The sequence below is a fragment of the Equus przewalskii genome, chromosome 30 (assembly GCF_037783145.1).
Source record: "Equus przewalskii isolate Varuska chromosome 30, EquPr2, whole genome shotgun sequence".
NCBI classification, from domain to species: Eukaryota; Metazoa; Chordata; class Mammalia; order Perissodactyla; family Equidae; genus Equus; species Equus przewalskii.
Window position 1 is genome coordinate 27,369,535 of NC_091860.1, and position 19,413 is coordinate 27,388,947.

Genomic DNA, 19,413 nt, shown 5'->3' on the forward strand with positions numbered 1-19,413 from the left:
CAAGACTGAAAGAAAAAGAAAGGGGAGGAAAGCAGCTTTGGACATGTAGACTGCTACGAAAGCAGCACTGCCCAAAAATCTCAGGAAAAATTTAAAAATGGAGGCTATAAAATCTTTCTTGCATCTGTGTATTTATGTGTTTGTCTATATATGTATATTATAAATATGCGATATTTTTCTACCACCAAATGGTATTATTAAAGACCAGTTTATAAGAGAGTGCTATCCAATCGGCTTAAATATGTGCTTACATAAATTATTTCTAAATCTAATAGAAACTAACCCAAAGATTTTTCAAGTTAACATGTTATAAAATAATCCTTGGTAAACAAAAACTTATTTAAGCTTGTTGGTTTGGTTGAAATAAACATGCTTCCACGGTTATTAGCATTGGATATGATACAGACACGTTACCTCTGTTACAAAATTTGCCAGCAAAAATAATAGCTTAGAATGATAGGTGATTTTCTCTAATGTCTCATGAAGTTTTTCTAGGCAATCTAAACATAATAATTGGAAACAAACTAAATGGATGTAAGTAAGAGAAAAGTTTTTGGGTAAACTTTCTAAGAATAATGATTCTTATGGTATATGTATTTAAAATAACTTCAAGATCTTTTGATAACAAATCTTAAGAGTTTTGTTAAAGGAAGTTAAATGATAGAAATTTATTGAGTATCTAGGTCATTTCCACATAAGACAAAATTTAGACATTAATTACTAAACATAGGTTTATCTACCTTTGTCTTATTATAGAGAAACTAGAAAAATGCTTGGGTTTATTAATAAATATGCTTTGTGCCACACTGAGAAATTTTCTATGAAGACGCACATATTTCTAGACAGTATTTGTGGGTCTACCAATCCACAGGGTGATAATGTAAAATATAGGGAAAATGTCTTTGTATACAAGAAAAGTAAATGTATGTTCCCAGTAAAGCAGACAAGTATAAGGAATGGAGATATTTCTGTTCTAGAGTACCAAGAAGGAGGGCAGGCATGGGACAAATTCTGGACGGGAAAAGAAAGTTATAGAAAGATTGTGGACGAGGAACCCTGAGGAAGGAATTCTGTGCATGATCAAGTTGGCTAAGACTAAAATGAATTTAAGTTTTAATATCAAAAGCAAGCTGATACAAAAATCAGAACTTGGTTTTTCTTTCCTTTAAAAGGATAATTTTCTTGGACTTTAAGTCTGCTCTTGATAAAGAGATGATGAAGTATCTTTTGAGTAGTCTACCAGAAGGGTAGGGATTTTATCTTTTATCAAAATAAGTTTCCTGTATTGTCTTTATCAGGTCTTTAATCATAGGAGCTAAGGTTTTCTTTACAGCTATTTAATTTTCTGCATTTGCCTGAAAATCTTTAATAGTCATCATGGTTAAACGGATAACTAAGCATTTTTTCACAGTGACTTAGGATCTTGTTTAAGGGTTTAAGACCTTTTGAGGGGCTGGCCCTGTGGCCGAGTGGTAAAATTTGCACACTCTGCTTTGGATCCTGGGCGCAGACCTACATACTGCTCATCAAGCCATGCTGTGGTGACATCCCACACCTACTGCTAAAGCTGTTGCCCTTCTGCAAGGAAAGGCCTCAACCCAATGTGAGAACACACAGATCATTACTAAGATATACTCATATCCTTGAGACAGTGGCATTTGAACAAAGTTGAGTTAGCCATACCTCAAAGGATCCTTTAGGAAGGGGTAAGTGACCTTGCAGTAGGATAATTCCTGTTAGAAGAATTCCTACCAAGTTAACCAGTGACTGGGGAACTCATTTCCCTGGACCAGTAGTTAAACCCATCTGTGACATTTGGCCACTAATGCAGACTTTCTCAGGTCTTATTATGCCCAGTCCTTGGGATTAATGGAAAGAACTAGTGGCACTACCAAAACTCAATTCGCAAAACTTTCAGAAGCATTTACTCTCTCATGCTCAAAAGTTCTTCCACTAGTACTTCTCAATCTTAGATCTATACCTTTTGGTAAACATTGGCTGTCTCCTTTTGAAAGAATTAACAGGAGAGCCTATGCAATTAGATGAGGGACCATATGAACCAACTTTGCTTAAGAGATATATATTACATTGTTGTCAGGGTCTCACTGAGGTGCTTAACAGAAATGAAAGCTTGGTAGCTGATTCCTTTCACAAAGAGCTCCCGGGAGATGAAGATCTTAAGGATCATGGACTACAACCTGGAGAATTTGCTTACTGGAAGAAGCATCAAATAAAAGACTCTCTGAAGCCCTGTTGGAAAGAACCACAACAGGCACTTTTAACCAATCCATGGGCTGCAAAATTAAAGGGCAAAGACTCACAATTCACATTTCTCATTTAAAAAGGCCGCTCGCCAAAGTGGATTTTTCTTTTTTTAATGTCTCTCTCTTTTTATTTTTGGTGAGGAAGATTGGCCCTGAGCTAACATCTGTGCCAGTCTTCTTCTACTTCGTATGTGGGATGGTACCAGAGCATGGCTAAGATGAGTGGTGTGTAGGTCTGCACCTGGGATCTGAACTCGCAAACCCCTGGCTGAAGAGGTGGAGTGCACGAACTTAACCACTACGCCACCAGGCCAGCCCATAGAGTGGATTTCAACTCCTGTTTCTGACACCTGACTTTGACTGACCAAGACAAATACTTCCAAACCAGGATGAGAAGATAGCACCTGTTGTAGACAGTTGTCCCAAGACTCTGGACCAGGCCTGTATTTTCAACCTTCTATCTCCTCATTTAAACCCTTTGGTATAAGACTGGAATGCAGCCTAGAGTGATGGTAACTCTGTAAGAATTTCTTTTCCTGATAAAGACCATACCCAAAACTCATCCTTCTAACCTAATCATTTCAAATATTAAGTTTATTACCATTGTTATAAACAATGTAACCATAAGTTATGTAAAAGCACACATACGTTTGTGCAATAACCTAAGGATAATTGATAAATTACATAACCTATGAAATGCTTCCCCTGTCAATATATACGTCTATGCTTATCCACTATATCCAACTATTTCCCCTCAATGTGGATAACCAGGCAATCAAAGAAAGAAAAGCCTAGCACCAATGGACATGATGGACCTAGGGCAGGTAGCAACCACCCTGGCACTGATGGCCAATATCTTGATCATCAGTGCTTGTTATCAAAAGATTATTGATCAAAAGGGAAAATGACAAGAGATTTTCACATTTTGAGGTACATAGGGTAGCTATTCTGGTTCAAAACTGATTCGGCTTGAACTAAAGAAGCCTGACTTATGGCCAATCAAACATGCATTGTATATCTGCTTTAACCATTAGAGTAAAGAATGCACTCTCTTCAGATAAGAATGCATACTTCCCCTCCTACAAGCCAGTACTGGTAATGCCCTATGGGTACAGTGTATTAGTACTCTTGAAGATAAGTTCCCTTTCCTGGACATCAGGGTCATGTTGACCTGCTAATTTGCAACTGAATACCTCTTTGAAACTTTGATGAGTATGTATCCTGGGTGTGTTTAATGTATGTTCTTTGTTCTAAAAAGGTATAAAACTGTACTGAAAACCATGCTTCTCTGGAATGCTTTCTTCCTTTGTGGAAACTGCCTTTGTAGGTTATAATCTTTACCCTGGCTCAAGCAAAACTCACCTTCTCTCTCTTATCTACAGAATGGTTATTAGTTATTTTGCATTGACAATATTTAAAACAGTAAGCCATCTCTCCTAGGTTCTGCACATCCTAGCCACTTCTATTTCCTAGCTTATACTCTAGTCTAGCTCCTGCTTCTTGCTTGGATGGTCAGGATTAACAATTAGCAATGAGTGTGGCTGGAAATGAGGTCCAATCATGGGTCAAGTTGATTAAAGGGCAGGCCCAGTAAACAGCAGCACGTGAACGCACAAACCCATGCTGACTAGCTTCATTTTAAATTCCTGACCACAAATTTCAAGAGGGTCTCCAGTTCTACCCAGCAACACCATTACATTCCCCTTGTCATTTCCTCTCCTATCCTCTAAAATAACTATTTCAAGTCTTTCTCTCATTACTCTTCCAATACTCCCTCCCTACCCCCACCTCACTTTTAGCTTATGACTTTGCATCTCATTATATAATATCCCACATACTTATACTGTCCAATCTACCAATATACCTTAAACTTTTCCTTCTCTTTTGTTATAATGGATAAGCTGTATTTTCTAAGGCCAAACTCTCCATTTGTACACTGGGTCATATCCTGTCTTCCCTAACTCTTTAAAAGCAGCCAGAGACAAAACTCATTAACTCTAAAGGAATGAGAATTAAGAAGTGTAAATGTATGAAACGTAACAATTTAGTGACACAAATTGCCAAGGGAAGATCCTTTCTGAGCAAGGAAACATGGGCAGTGAAACGAGGTTTTCATAAGGAAAAGTAATTGTGCAATCAATCTAGTGAGCTGAAGTTAGCTGTTTATTTTCATAGAACAATATTTTTATTTGAGAGAAAGATAAAGAAATCATTATTATTTGGACTTACGTATTTTGCAGACATTTATTCTATAATGAAGCATTGCTGCCAAAGATAAAATCTGAGCTTTCAAATGAAAATTCAAATTTTTGAAAACTGGTATCCATCACTGTGGGCGTGACATCTTCCTAAGACTCAACAAGCTTGTCATATGAGATTGGTGGTGACATTAATGATGGTGATTTTTGATAGCTTTTTTGATATGCAACAAAGTGTTTCAAATTTTGGAAGATCTGCATAACTCAGTGCATCAATATTTTCCAAATGACAAATGTCACAAAATCATGAATGGGTAAAAAAAAAAGAAATCTATTCACAAGTTATGCAGACCAGGGGCTGACCCTGTGGCCGAATGGTCAAGTTCACGTGTTATGCTTCAGCAGCCCAGGGTTTCACCAGTTTGGATCCTGGGCGCAGACATGGCACCGCTCATCAGGCCATGCTGAGGTAGCATCCCATATAGCACAACCAGAGGCATTCACAATTAGAATATACAACTATGTACTGCGGGGCTTTGGGAAGAAGAATTAAAAAAAAAGAAGATTGCCAACAGTTGTTAGCTCAGGTACCAATCTTCAAAAAAAAAGTTAAGCAGACCAAAGCATTTTAACATAACAGAGAAGGAAAAGTTCACTGATATGGTTTCAGATTACAAACTGCAGCCAATCATTAAGAAACTACCACATGTCAAGTTCTAGTGTATTATCAAAGATTATCCACAATTATCTGAAAAGACTCTTAAAGTATTCATGCCTTTTTGAACTAAAAATACACATCAGGGCAGATTTTCTTTATATACTCATATTTCATTCTTTACATACTTCAACTTTATGTACTGCAACACATTAAATGCAGAGGGGAGACATAAGAATCCAGCTCTCTTCTGTTAAGCTAGATATTCGACATTTGTGAAACTTAGAAAACAATGCCTCTCTTCTAATTTTGATTTTGAAAATCACTGTTTCAAAAAATATGCTGTTTATGCTAAAATGTAATGGGTCTTTTCAAAGCAAATATTTAAAAAATTAATCAGTTTTAATTCCTAATATGATAACTAGAATTCACATAAACAAAAGCTCTTTGGTGTCCTCAACAATTTTAAAGAGTGTAAAGAGGTCCTGAAGCCACAAAAATAAGAACTGCTGCCCTAGAGAAAACCTGCACAGGCGCACAGAGGAAATGTACCCTCCACCTCACAAAAGAAATGAACTTAAAAACCAAATATACCTTAAATACCAAATAAACTCCATCTGAATTATGAAAAGAGATTTTAAAAACTATTATAGCTAATGATATTTCACTGTATAAAAGTACCATGGAGTTTAATTTTCTCCCACTGTTTTTCTAAGCTTTTTACTATAAAAATATATTGTCATATACTTCTTTGTACAACCACCCACATATGCTTATGCAATTACTTTCTGAAGATAAAATTCTATAAGTAAAGCTGCTTGGTTTAAATATATGCATTATTATTTTTTTTTTCCTTAAAGATTGACCCTGAGCTAACATCTGTTGCCAATCTCTTTTTTCCCCTTCTTCTTCCCAAAGCCCCTCAGTACATAGTTGTATATTAGAGTTGTATGTCCCTCTAGTTCTGCTATGTGTGGCATTGCCTTAGCAGGGCTTGATTAGTGGTACTAGGTCCATGCCCAGGATCCAAACTGGCAAAACCCTGGGCCACCAAAGTGGAGTGCGTGAACTTAACCACTTGGCTGTGGGGCCAGCCCCAATGTATGCCTTATTAAAATCTTGTTTTATCCAACAGATTTCCCTCCTACATATGCGTAATGGGAGTACCAAAAGGAGAAAAAGAATATGCCAATAAATAATGGCTGAAAACTTCTCAAATTCACTGAAAAACAATAACCTACACATCCAGAAAGTGCAATGAACTCCAAGGAGGATAAACACAGAGATCTCAGGCATTTCACAGTAAAAATGGCCAAAGATAGGAGGAAACCTTAAAAGCAGCAAGAGACACATGACTTGCTACTTACAAGGGAATCCCAACAAGATTAACGCCTGAGGGGCTGGCCTGGTGGTGTAGTGGTTAAGTTTGCCTGCTCTGCTTATACGGCCCAGGATTTGTGGGTTCAGATCCCAGGTGCAGACCTACACACTGCTCATCAAGCCATGCTGTGGCAGCATCCTACATACGAAATGCAGGAAGATTGGCACAGATGTTAGCTCAGGGCCAATCTTTTTCACACACACAAAAATAAATAAAAATAAAAATTAATGGCTGACTTATCAGCAGAAACAGTGGAAACCAGAAAGTAGTGGGATAACACTTCCAAAGTGCTCAAAGAAAAAAAGACTATCAACAAAGAATCCTAAATCAAGCAAAACTATCTTTCAAATATGAAGACATTCCCAGATAAACAAAAACTGAGAAAATGTGTTGCTAGTAGACCTATCTTGCAAGAAGTACTAAAGGAAGTACTTCAGGCTAAAAGCAAGTGAGGCCAGATGATAATCTGAATCCACACACACACAAAAAAGAGCACCAACAAAATCAGTTTAAATGAAGAAGAAAAGTAGAGAAATTAAATGCTATAAATTAGAAATGTTCATTTAATGCAAAAGAAAGCAATAAAGGAGGAATAGAGAAACAAAAGACATATAAAACAAAAGGTAAAACAGCAGACAAATAAAACTATATCAATAAATAACATTAAATATGGAGTAAAGAAAACAATCAAAAGATAGACTGTTAGAATAGATTAAAAAAACAAAGAAATATGATCCAGCTATGTGCTGTCTATAGGAGATGTATGTTAGCTTCAAAGATACAAATAGCTTGAAAGTAAAAGGATAGAGAAATATATCATGCAAACAGCAAGCTGGAAGAAAGCTACAGTGGCTATATTAATATCAGACAAAATAGACTTTAAAACAAAAAAAAGTTACCAAAGATAAATAGGGACATTTTATATTGATAAAAAGCTCAATCCATCAGGAAAATATAATAATTATAAACATATAAGCACCTAACAACAAAACAAAATACATGAAGCAAAAATTGACAGAAATGAAGGGAAAAATAGACAATTCAATAAAACCAGCTTTAACACCTCATATTCAATAATGGCAGAATAACTAGACAGAAGATCAACGAGGAAATACAAGACATGGACAACCCTATAAACCAACCAGATCTAACAGACATCTAGAGAACACTACATCCAACAACAGAATATAAATTCAAGTGTACACGCAGCATTCTCCTTGATAGACCATATTCTAGGGCATAAAACAAAACTCAATATATTTAAAAGGATATAAATAATAAAAAATATCTTCTCCAACCATAATGGAATGAAATTGGAAGTCAACAGCAGGAAAAAAATTGGGAAACTCACAAATATGTGGAAATTAAATAACACACTCCTAAATAATCAATGGGTCAAAGCAGAAATCAAAGGGAAATCAGAAAATAATTTGAGATTAATGATAACCAAGACACAAAATATCAAAACTTACAGGATGCAGCTAAAGCAGAGCTTAAAGGGAAATTTATATCTATAAATGCCTATATTGAGAAAGAAAAAGATTTCAAATAAGTAACAACCTTCTATCTTAAGATGCTGGAAAAAGAAGGGCAAACTAGAGCAAGCAGAAGGATGGAAATAATAAAGGCTAAAGTAGAAATTAATTAAACACAGATGAGAAAAACAGTAGAGAAAAATTAGTGAAGCCAAAAGATCAAGATTGACAGCAGTTTAGATAGACTGACCAAGACAAAAAGAAAGACGACTCAAATTACTATAATCAGAAATAAGAGGGGATACTACTTACCTTACAAAGTTAAAAAGCATTATAAAGAAATGCTATGAATAACTGTATACCAACAAATGAAATAACTTAGATGAAATGAACAAATTCCGAAAAAGACACAAACTACTGAAACTCACTTGAGAAGAAATAGATCTGTAACAAAGGAAGAGACTGAATGAGTAATCAAAAAACTACCCACAAAGAAAAGCCCAGGCCCAGATTGCTTTACCCCTGAATCCTACTAAACATTTAAAAAATTAATTCCAATTTTTCTCTAATTTTTCCAAAAAATAAAATACCTAAAAAATTAAACAATTCCCAAATTTTTATCTGGTTACACAGATGGGTTCACTTTATGAACTCTCCTTGAGCTAAACACTGGTGATTCATGCACTCTTTCATTTGAGAGTTATACTTCAATAAAAGCTTTAAAAAAAGAAAAAAGCAAAAAAGAGAAAAGAAAAATTGTTGTGATGAACTTGTTAACAGGACTCTCATTAATACATCCCAAGGCAAACTTCTATCCTAGTCTTTCGTTTCGGAGAACATGGGGACCTATCTTTTGATGCTTAGGCCAATCTCTTGGGGTTATCCTTCATTCCACTTTTTCTCTTAACTCCACATTTAACCCATCTGCAAATCCTATCAGCTCTAGTTTCAAAATACATCCCCAAATAGGAACATTTTTCACCACAACTACCACTCTCATAAGATGTCACAACTGCAATAATAACTTCCTAATTGGTCTCCCTGATTCTATCCTTGCCACATAACAGACTGATCCCTTTAAACTATAGATCACATCATTTCCTCTTGTTTCTCAACTCATTCATTCACACTTAGTCTTTTCAACGGTCTACGAGGTACTACATGATCTGGCTCCAGCCATTTCTCTGACTTCATCTTCTACCATTCTCCCTTTTGTTTCACTCCACTCCAGTCATCTTGGCTTCTTTGCGGTTCCTTAAACACAGCAAATAGGATTCTACTTCAAAACCTTTGCACTTGCTGCCCCTCTCTCCAAATATTCACATGACTTACTTCCTTAATTTCTTCAGATCTCTGCTCAAATGTCATCATTATCAACAAAGGCTTTTCCTTCTGAATTTTCCTAAAATAGCAACATCACTCTCTCCTTACTTCTATCCCCTGTACCATGCCTTAATCCTCTTCACAGCATGACCACCTGCTATGTTATATATTTATTTGATTACTGTCCTCTTCCCCCAACCAGAATTTAAGCTTCAGGAGAGCAGGGACTTCATCTTCATTTGTAAGGCAGAATTCCCAGTATTTGCAACAAGGCCTGGCATTAGGCAGGTGCTCAATAGTATTACCGAATGAACGCAGAATGAATGTAACATTACCTTTGTCTGATTTTTTTTTCTTGAGAAGATTAGCCCTGAGCTAACTACTGCCAATCCTCCTCTTTTTGCTGAGGAAGACTGGCCCCGAGCTAACATCCATGCCCATCTTCCTCTACTTTATACGTGGGATGCCTACCACAGCATGGCGTGCCAAGTGGTGCCATGTCCGCACCCGGGATCAGAACCCGTGAACCCCAGGCCACCGAAGCAGAATATGCGCACTTAACTGCTGCGCCACCGAGCCGGCCCCCCTTTGTCTGATGTTTTTGAAATCCATTTTCCTTTTCTCTTAACCTGTCTTTCCTGGTTCTCCTATTTCTCATTCTCAGAGATGAAGACTTCCTTCTCTCTGCTCTTTGATCTACCTCTTAAATACAGGGTGTGATCTGTACAAAGGCATCACAAAGGTATATTCAGGCAAGGATTACCCTAAACTTCAAAATAATAAAAACCAGTATCTAACAAAAAAGTCTAGCTTTATAAATGCCTTGTTGATGAAAGCAAGGTGTTTTCCTATCTCTTAAAAAAAGATTGGCACATCTAGGCATGACTGGAAAGTAGTTTATCTAAAGTAATAATGTGAAACAGATTACAGGGACTTTGGAAAAGATAAAGCAGATGTGGAATTATTCTTATAAAAATCAACAAATAACAGTTTAACATTTATTGAGCGCTCTCTGTATACAAGTACTGTGTATGCAGCTTACAGGCATTATCACGGAATTTCACAACAACTTATAGGAAGTGAGTCTATTATGATGCCCATGGTACAGATGAAGACATAGCCTTAGAGATGTAAGGTCCAACAACCAGTGATTGGAACCTACCACCTCCAACACCGTGATGGGAAAGCAATGTCTTCAGTACTTTCTTACACCGCTCCTCTTCCAGAAACAGCCTCCTGAACCCTCATCTAGCGTCCACCGGTTCCGGACACACGAGACGCAAGGTGAAATGTGTCAACAGTTAACGTCAGCGACCGTCCTCTTCCGTCTCTTCACTTCGGAGGCTGGACTCTCCCGAGCTGTGCTCTGTTCACCGACTTGGCCAGTTCTCAACAAGAAAGATTCTGGCCTCGGCCAAACATTTCGTTTTAAAGCTCTCTTTTAGGCTAAAAGTCTAGCGTCTGTGAGAAGTTATCGCGGCCCGGGTGACAGTTCCTCTCCCCCTACCCTGGAAGGCTCCAGCAGTTTCTGTGTGTCCTTTGCGTTTAGGAACCGCCCACACTCCAGCCGGTACCCCAGGGTGTGGAGAGCTCACCTCTACTGGTGAACCCGTGTAGCGCCCCCCACCAAGGGTTTGAGGAGGACGAGGGGGAGCAGCCCGCGCCCCAACAGTAGGAAGGTCTGGAGGAGGGTGAAATCCCAGCACTCCTACCAAGGAAAGGTGGGGAGGAGAGGGAGGAGGGTGCCCATCCCGCACCCCAGCCTGAGGAAGGGCCAGAGGAGGAGGGGGAGGAGGATGACCTCCCGCGCCCCCCTGAGGAAGGGCCGGAGGAGGAGGAGGAGGAGGGGGAGGGGGAGGAGGATGACCTCCCGCGCCCCCCCTGAGGAAGGACCGGAGGAGGAGGAGGAGGAGGAGGGGGAGGGGGAGGAGGATGACCTCCCGCGCCCCCCTGAGGAAGGACCGGAGGAGGAGGAGGAGGAGGGGGAGGGGGAGGAGGATGACCTCCCGCGGCCCCCTGAGGAAGGGCCAGGAGGGGGCTGCGCCCCCTGAGGAAGGACCGAGGAGGAGGAGGAGGAGGAGGGGGAGGATGACCTCCCACGACCCCCTGAGGAAGGGCCAGAGGACAAGGAGGGGGAGGAGGATGACCTCCCGCGCCCCCCTGAGGAAGGGCCGGAGGAGGAGGGGGAGGGGGAGGAGGGTGACCTCCCGCGCCCCCGCCTGAGGAAAGGCTGGAGGAGGAGAAGGAGGAGGGGGAGGAGGGGGAGGAGGGGGAGGGGGGAGGGGGAGGAGGGTGACCTCCCGCGCCCCCGCCTGAGGAAAGGCCGGAGGAGGAGGAGGAGGAGCAGCCTGCGCCTCGCCCCTCCCCTCCGTCTCCCCCGCCCCCTTCTATCCCCCATTCTCGCTTCCCCCACCCCCGAGCCTCGGACCGGACGCCCAGGGCCCCGCCGCTGCAGCCCCCCGCGCTCACCTCCCGTCCGGCCCCGGCCCAGGGGTGGCGGCCGAAGGCCCTGCGGTGCCGTCCACGCTGAGCTGGGAGGCCCGGCGGCTTCGCCTCCGCGGCCGGGGCTGCTTCGGGGCCGCCAGCTCGGGCTCCATGGCGCGGAGGGGGCTGGGGCGGTGGCCCGGTGCCCGGGACGCCCGCAGGGACGGGCACGGCGCCCGACCGCTTCTGCCCGGAGAGGAGTTTCTGTCAGGAAGGCGCCGCCACCGCCGCCATCTTCCGGGGTTTGAAAATGGCGGCCGCGCGGCGACCAGCCAATCAGGGGACAGCGGGAGGTTGCTAGGAAACGTGAGTCCCGCCCCTTTCCCCCGGCGTGCCCCTCCAGGCTCTTAAATGAGGGCAGGAAAAGGAGCTTGGAGCTTGGTGGGAGGGGGTGGTCCTGCAGATAAGTGGGTGGCCTCGGACTGAATTCTGACTCCGTTCCTAAATTTCCAAGCCCTGGTACCTACCACACTGTTTAGTAGGACTTTCACCGAATGCCAAGAAAATTGGAAGCATTGTAGGTCTTAGCATTTGGGGAGAAAAGAGGCTGAAAGTAATGACCTAAATGAGGTTTGGTTTTTGGCCCCTTACGTGCTAAATTATTCATGTGCGATAAATCCCAGTTACCAGAGGGAGTGGAAATCTGTTATCAGGGCTGTCTTTAGGAAACCAGTGATATCTAATTATGAGCCCTCCTGTCTCCCAGTGCTGAAGACAGTCTCTCCTTAGCAAAAGAGAGTGAAAGTGCCTTCATCCTCTGATTATAATAAGGCAGCAAAAGGCACAGCGTCACATAAAGGACCTTATTAAATAAAAAGACAGTTGTTAAATGAGCACATTCTTTGATTTTAAATATTTCGTATGTGTCAAAGGCTTTAAAAAAATCTCTCGTTTGACACTATGATTCCATTTCTGGGAATCTATCCTAAGAAATAAAATTATATTTGCATTGAAGGGTGGCAGAATATACCACTTTGGCATGAGGATTATTTTGAGCTACAGGCCCTTGAAAAACAGCAGGTGCGAGAAGGACGTTCTGACCCCCGCTTTGCTTCCTGAGAGCAAGAGATGAAACAGTTGTGAGAGATGCCCTCCCTGTACCGGGAGGAAAGAAAGTTCTTATCACCAGAGATGGGGAGTCAAGGCATAGAGAATTCTGTACGAACAGACCTTACTAAAATAATTCTTGTCCTTCTTTGGTCTCCTTATATGATTTAGTTACTTTTCCACAATTACCTCTCTTTATTTGACCTAGTCTATCAGCACTTAGGTTTTGACACTTCTTTGGGTCTTCATTTTCCTGTCATCTACATGCGAAAATCTGTATGCTTTTCTCCTGTTAATCTGGCTTCTGTTATTTTCATTCTTATGACCTGCCGCTGACCCCTAAGAAAGTCAAAGTAAATTTTTCTCTCCTCTACAACATGAAGATATTAATGACATTTATAATATCAGAAAAAGTAAAGATAATCTAAATAAACAGTGATAGCGAAATGGTTAACTATGGTTGGTCCACTGGAAAGAATATTTTTTTTATTGAGTTCGTAATAGTTTGTATCAGTGTAAGATTTCAGTTGTACATTATTTCTTGACTGTCACCACATAAGTGCTCCCTTTCACCCCCTGTGTCCCCCCACTACCCCTTCTCCTTCCCCTGGTAACCACTGAACTGTTTTCTTTGTCCGAGTACTTGTTTATACTCCACATATGAGTGAAATCATCTGGCGTTTGTCTTTCTCAGACTGGCTTATTTCGCTTAGCATAATTCTCTCTAGGTCCTTCCATATTATTGAAAATGGGATGAATTTGTCTTTTTTCTGGCTGAGTAGTATTCTATTGTGTATATATACCACATCTTCTTTATCCAATCATTGGTCACTGGGCACATGGGTTGTTTCCATGTCTTGGCTATTGTAAACAGTGCTGCAACGAACATAGGGGTGCATATGATACTGTGGATTGTTGCTTCCAAATTGTTTGGGTAGATACCCAGTAGTGGGATAGCTAGGTCATATGGTAGTTCTATTTTTAGTTTTTTGAGGAATCTCCATACTGTTTTCCATCGTGGTTGCACCAGTTTGCATTCCCACCAGCAGTGTGTGAGGGTTCCCTTCTCTCCAACACTTGTTATTTTTGTCTTAGTGATTATAGCCATTTTAACAGGTGTAAGGTGGTATCTCAGTGTAGTTTTGATTTGCATTTCCCTGATGATTAGTGATGTTGAACATCTTTTCATGTGTTTATTGGCTAACTATATATCTTCTTTGGAAAAATGTCTGTTCATTTCCTCTGCCCACCTTTTGACCAGGTTGTTTGCTTTCTTATTGTTCATTTGTGTGAGTTCCTTATATATTATAGAGATTAAACCCTTGTCAGATATATGATTTGCAAATATTTTCTCCCAATTGGTGGGTTGTTGGAAAGAATATTTCCAGCCAGTAAAAATTAACTATGAAGTGTGTAATAAAATAGCATATTGTAATTTTTAAATAAAAACATGGAATTTAGAGATATATTCAGAGTTATGAATTATAAGAGATTTAATAGAGAAAAAAGATGAAATGTATGAAAATGTCTCTAACTGATCAGACTTCCGGTATTTAAAATTTTTTCTTTACCCTCTTGTATTTTATATATATATTTAATAGAGAGGTACTGAGCTTGCATTACCTTTATGACACAAAGGAGAAAATATTTTAGTTTTAAAAAGATAAGGAGTTAGGGAGTAAGATGCCCTTAGTTAAGAAGCACCTCTATTCCATGTTATCCTACCCCTCCCAAAAAGTAAGAAAGTAACTGCTTTGTAGCAGTTAGAGTGAAATAATACAGAAATGTCATCTGGGGAGCTGGTCTCCACCCAGACAGAGCTTCATAGGATGCACATATTTAGTTCGAACCATATGAAATCACTGACATTTAATATTTTCCCTCACAGACACAACAATTTCGTGGTGTCAACCTAATATTTTGGTACAGTTAGAGTCTTTCTGCAGCTCTGCAGGCCCTGAGACTGGTTTTGATGGTGTAATTAGAGGTGGTCAGTCCTTTGGAAATTTGTCATAATCAGTTCCCAAAGTAATAGGTAATCCAGGTGGTTGATGTGGGGATTCTCAGTGGGGAGGGATTTCTTTCCAGTGATCAGGATACTGTCATTTTTTGCAGATGTCAACAAACGAGAGGGATAAATTGCAAGAGAAGCAAAAAGTTTATTTGGGGTTTCAAGAACTGCAATTCAGGAGACACAAATTGAAGTAGAAACTCAAATGTGCTCCAGTTCCAGGAGATGGCTCTGGATTTTTGTGGGAAAAAAAGGAGGAAGATGAGGTAAGTCTTATTAAGGAAGAGTTCATTGGTGGTAGATGAGCTAAGGCTAGGTTTGTACTTCATAGATTGGCTTGAGATTCAGTCATCAGGCAAAAAGCTAGACTTGTACTTCATTGATTGGTTGGCAATTCAGTGATCAGCAAAGTGCAATTTTATCATTCCTTACAAACAAGATATTCTTGTCCTTACTGACTTCTTGGAATGTTGATGGTTTGGTCCAGTTTGGAAGATAAAGAAAACAAGAAATGCAAGGCAATTCCTCTGAAATGGCTACCCCAGCTCTATTTTAATTGACTCCACTCATGTCATCTTGCACACAGAGCACCCTTTTCTAATTTTCAGATACTTGGGAACTTATTATTTTTTTAAATTATTCACAAGTATTTATTGAATAAATAAAACTATAATATGCCAGTCCCTGTGCTAGATACTAGGGAACAATGAATAGAAGACAAATTTTTAATCAGAAAATTGCTGGTACCATAGAAGCAGAGCAAAGGGATGTGGACCATTTTGAGGGTTGGTCATTCAGGACATGGAGAAGTCTGGGGAAGTGTCTTGACCCTATAAGAGCTAAACTTTCTGGTGTCGATACCAAGCAATGGACTCACTCTAGTCACTGTGATCTCAGCCAATCAATCACAATAAGTTAGGAATTGAGAAACGAAGTTTTAATTTGATTATCCAGCACAATCGGGAAGATGACAGACTAATGTCTCAAAAAAACCATCTGCAAAAATTACAGAATCTTGAGGCAGTTATATAGGAAAAATGGGCATTAAGGAGGGGGTCCAGGGATGTTGGTTTCCAGGCATGATGGGCTCCAGGCATCACATTGTTCCGTTCGTTCTTCTGTCAGCTGTGATGGATAAGTTGTAGGTGTGTTTCCCACCTGTGGTCAGCGTGTTCCTGGAGAGAAACTCATAGAACAAAGTTTTAATTTATCAAGCTATTAGGGAGTACATACGTAAGTGGAGGCCATAAATCAAGAGAGCATGTAACTGTTTTTAGAGTATGTGCAGAGCAGCAAGTAGTCATGCAGAGGAGGGGCTGGGGCCTTTTAGTGTAACAAGATAGCCTTGCTTATGCTCACTTACAAATTGCCCCCCTGTCAGTAGTAACCTATAATCTTAGGGTCAAGGGGGAGACAGGGCGTCATACTTTCTCTAGCTACTTCCTGCTGAATCAGGATGTTGTGGGGGGACCATAGCATGGAAAAGTTACTTTCCTTTTGAATTTATAGAAGAAAGTTTTCTTTTAAAGACATATTTTAGTTTTCCAAGGGGTTCTGTGACCCACTTTCCCCTCAAAACCGGTGGGATACTTTCCTGTGATTTGGGGGCTGCCTTGATCCAGGAGTGACGTATCCAGGGTTTCATGCCTTTAAGTGTTACAGACGAGTGAGTGGTGAGAAGAATCTCAAAGGGGCCTGTCCATTTGGGTGACAACTGTTTTCCGGGTCCCTGGTCTGTCCAAGTTTTTAGCAAAACAAGATCACCAGGTGGAAAGGCATGTAGAGAGATGTCAGACAGATATGCAGACCTATGAGAAGCAAGCTCATGGACAGAAGTTAATACAGAGCTTGATGATTTAACATAATTAGCAAACCTGACATTCCTGAAAATGTCCAAAGATTCAGTCCCCGGGGGCGATGCCTGAAAAGGTCTCTCATGTAGAATTTTGAAAGGACTCAACACCACTTTGGAGAGCTACTCTAACCTGTAGCAGAGAAGGGGCAGTGCCTTATCCCGAGGTAGTTGTGTTTCCTGACAAATTTTGGCAGTAGTCTTCTTTAAGGTGTGATTCATTTTCTCCATCTTTCCAGCTGATTGAGGTCTCCAAGCTGGGTGTAGTATCCAGCAGATGCCTAAGCTTTTGGACACTGGTTGGGTTATTTGGGAGACAAAAGCTGGTCCCTTATCACTTTGCAAGGTATTAGGCAGATCAAACCTAGGGATGATTTTTTAGTAACATGTGAGTGACTTCTGATGCTTTTTCAGTCTGATTGGGGAAGGCTTGTACCCAACCAGTGAAGGTGTCCACAAACCCTAACACATCCCTGAAATTTCCAGTTGCCCGGGGCATCTGGTAAAGTCTATTTGTCAGTGCTTAGTACGCCAATGTTTTTATGTTGGGTGCCCAGATGTGGGGGGACCGGATGCAGTCTTGGGGTTGTTCTTTGCACGGATTATGCAATTTTTAGACACCTGTTGTGTAGTCTTTTGTAGGTGGCACCCTATGATGTACTTCTGGACCCATTAGATTCTCCCTCGGGTGGCCAGGACAATGCACCATAGCTACCTGAGCAGGCTTATTAATAGCACCAAGCAGTTTTAGGATTTTAGGGCCATGTCCGATTTCCTTTTTTCCTGCTGTTAAGAATCCCCTTTCTTTCCAGGTTGTCCGATGAGCACGAACCACAGCAAAGGCATATCAGGAATCTGTATAGATAGTTACTCTCTTCCCTCGGGCTAGATGTAAAGCCTGAGTGAGGACGATGATTTCCGCCTTTTGAGCCGATGTCCCTGCGGGTAGATCTTTAGCCTCTAAAGCCTCCTGTAAAGTTGTGACTGCATATCCTGCATGTCTCTTACCTTGATCCATGAAGCTACTGCCATCTGGGAAGAGTTCCAAGTCCGGTTCTTCCAATGGACAGTCCAACAAATCAGCTCAGCTAGAATACACCATCTCGATAACTTGTAAGCAGTCATGTCCTAAGGCTTCTGATATCTCAGTAGGGAGCAAGGAGGCTGGGTCTAGGGAGGATGATGCTTGCATCTGTACGTTTGGATTGTCCAAAAAGATGGTCTAGTATTTGTCCATCTGTCCTCCACTGCGCCAGGATCCCCCTTTTCATTTCAATAGTGTACTTGATATGGCACATATACTGTGGTGGGTTGGCCCAGGGTAAATCGTTCAGCTTCTTGAGGATGTCGCACGTAGCAGCCACTGCCCTGAGGCAGCAGGGCTAGCCCTTGACCGTCTGATCCAATTACTTGGAAAAATAAGCCACTGGCCAGGGGGTCATGCCCAGTTTTTGGGTTAAAAGCCTCAAACTTATTTCTTGCCTTTCATGTACATATAGGCTGAAGGGCTTGTCCAAGTTAGGAAGCCCCAAGGCTGGAGCTGAAATTCACTTTCTCTTGACGGTATCAAAGGCCACCTGAGATTCCTTTGTCCATTCTAGTGGTTCTTGGTCTAGCCCTTTTAGAGCCTCACAGAGGGGCTTTACTATGAGACCATAGTTAGGAATCCAGATCTGACAGAAACAAGCCCTGCCCAAGAATCCTCGCAGTTGTTGCGGGCTGGTGGGAGGACTTAGGCATGCTATAGCTTTCTTTTGGTCTGGCAGTAGTTCCCTCAGGCCTCTTGTTTGTTTGTTTCATTTTGTTTTTGATGGGGAAGACTGGCCCTAAGCTAACATTTGTGCCAATCTTCCTGTATTTTGTATGTGAGATGCCACCTCAGCATGGCTCGATGAGCCGTGCGTAGGTCTGCACCTGGGATCAGAACCTGCAAACCCCAGGTGTGTGAACTTAACCACTACACCATGGGGCTGGCCCCCTCTCTGGCCTTATGATAAGGTAAATCCTAAGTATGTAACTTTCTTTTGGCAGATCTGTGCTTTCTTTTGTGAGACCTTATACCCACATTCAGCCAAATGATTCAGGGTCTTTATCGTGTTGGCCAGGTACTGCTCGTAAGTGGGGCTCACTATCAACAAGTCATCCACGTGTTGTAACAGCAATCCTTCTTGTAATTGTAAGTGGCACAGGTCTTTAGCTAGGGCCGTCCCAAATAGCATAGGGAAGTTTTTGAAGCCCTGGGGGAGCACTGTCCAACAACAGTGTTGAGTGGTCTGAATATCTGGGTCATGCCATTCAAAGTCAAAAAGTTGTGATTCTTCTGCAAGCAGTATGCAGAACAATGCATCCTGTAAGTCCAAAACTGAAAACCAGCCGTATTCACCTGGAATGTTGGTTATCAAAGTATAAGGGCTGGGCACCACAGGGTGCAAGTCCTGAACCCCCTCATTTATGGCACGAAGGTCCTGAACAAACTGATATTTCTCTGAATTGGGTTTTTTGACCAGGAGAATAGGAGTATTATATGGTGACTGGCAAGGTCTGGTTAATCCTGCCACCAGGAATTTCTGCAACACTGGCTGAATGTCTTTCTGAGCCTCCTGTATTAGCAGATATTGTTTCAGGCTGTATGTATTGGATGGACGTTCTTTGCTTTCCCAGGCTTCCCATCTGCCCACACATCCGGTCTTATCTCCTGGAGAATCTCTGGTGGCAGCAGGTCC

The 19,413-nt window shown here is 41.3% G+C and overlaps 1 protein-coding gene across 1 annotated transcript in view; it reads right to left on the reverse strand.

The window, feature by feature from the left end:
• NET1 (neuroepithelial cell transforming 1) overlaps positions 1-12,059 on the reverse strand; it is a 61,903-nt gene extending 49,844 nt beyond the window's left edge. The window contains exon 1 of the mRNA XM_070601948.1: positions 11,766-12,059. Within this exon, the coding sequence (XP_070458049.1) occupies positions 11,766-11,893 (128 nt within the window). The 5' untranslated portion in view covers positions 11,894-12,059. The remainder of the gene's footprint in view (positions 1-11,765) is intronic.
• Positions 12,060-19,413: the final 7,354 nt, after the last annotated feature.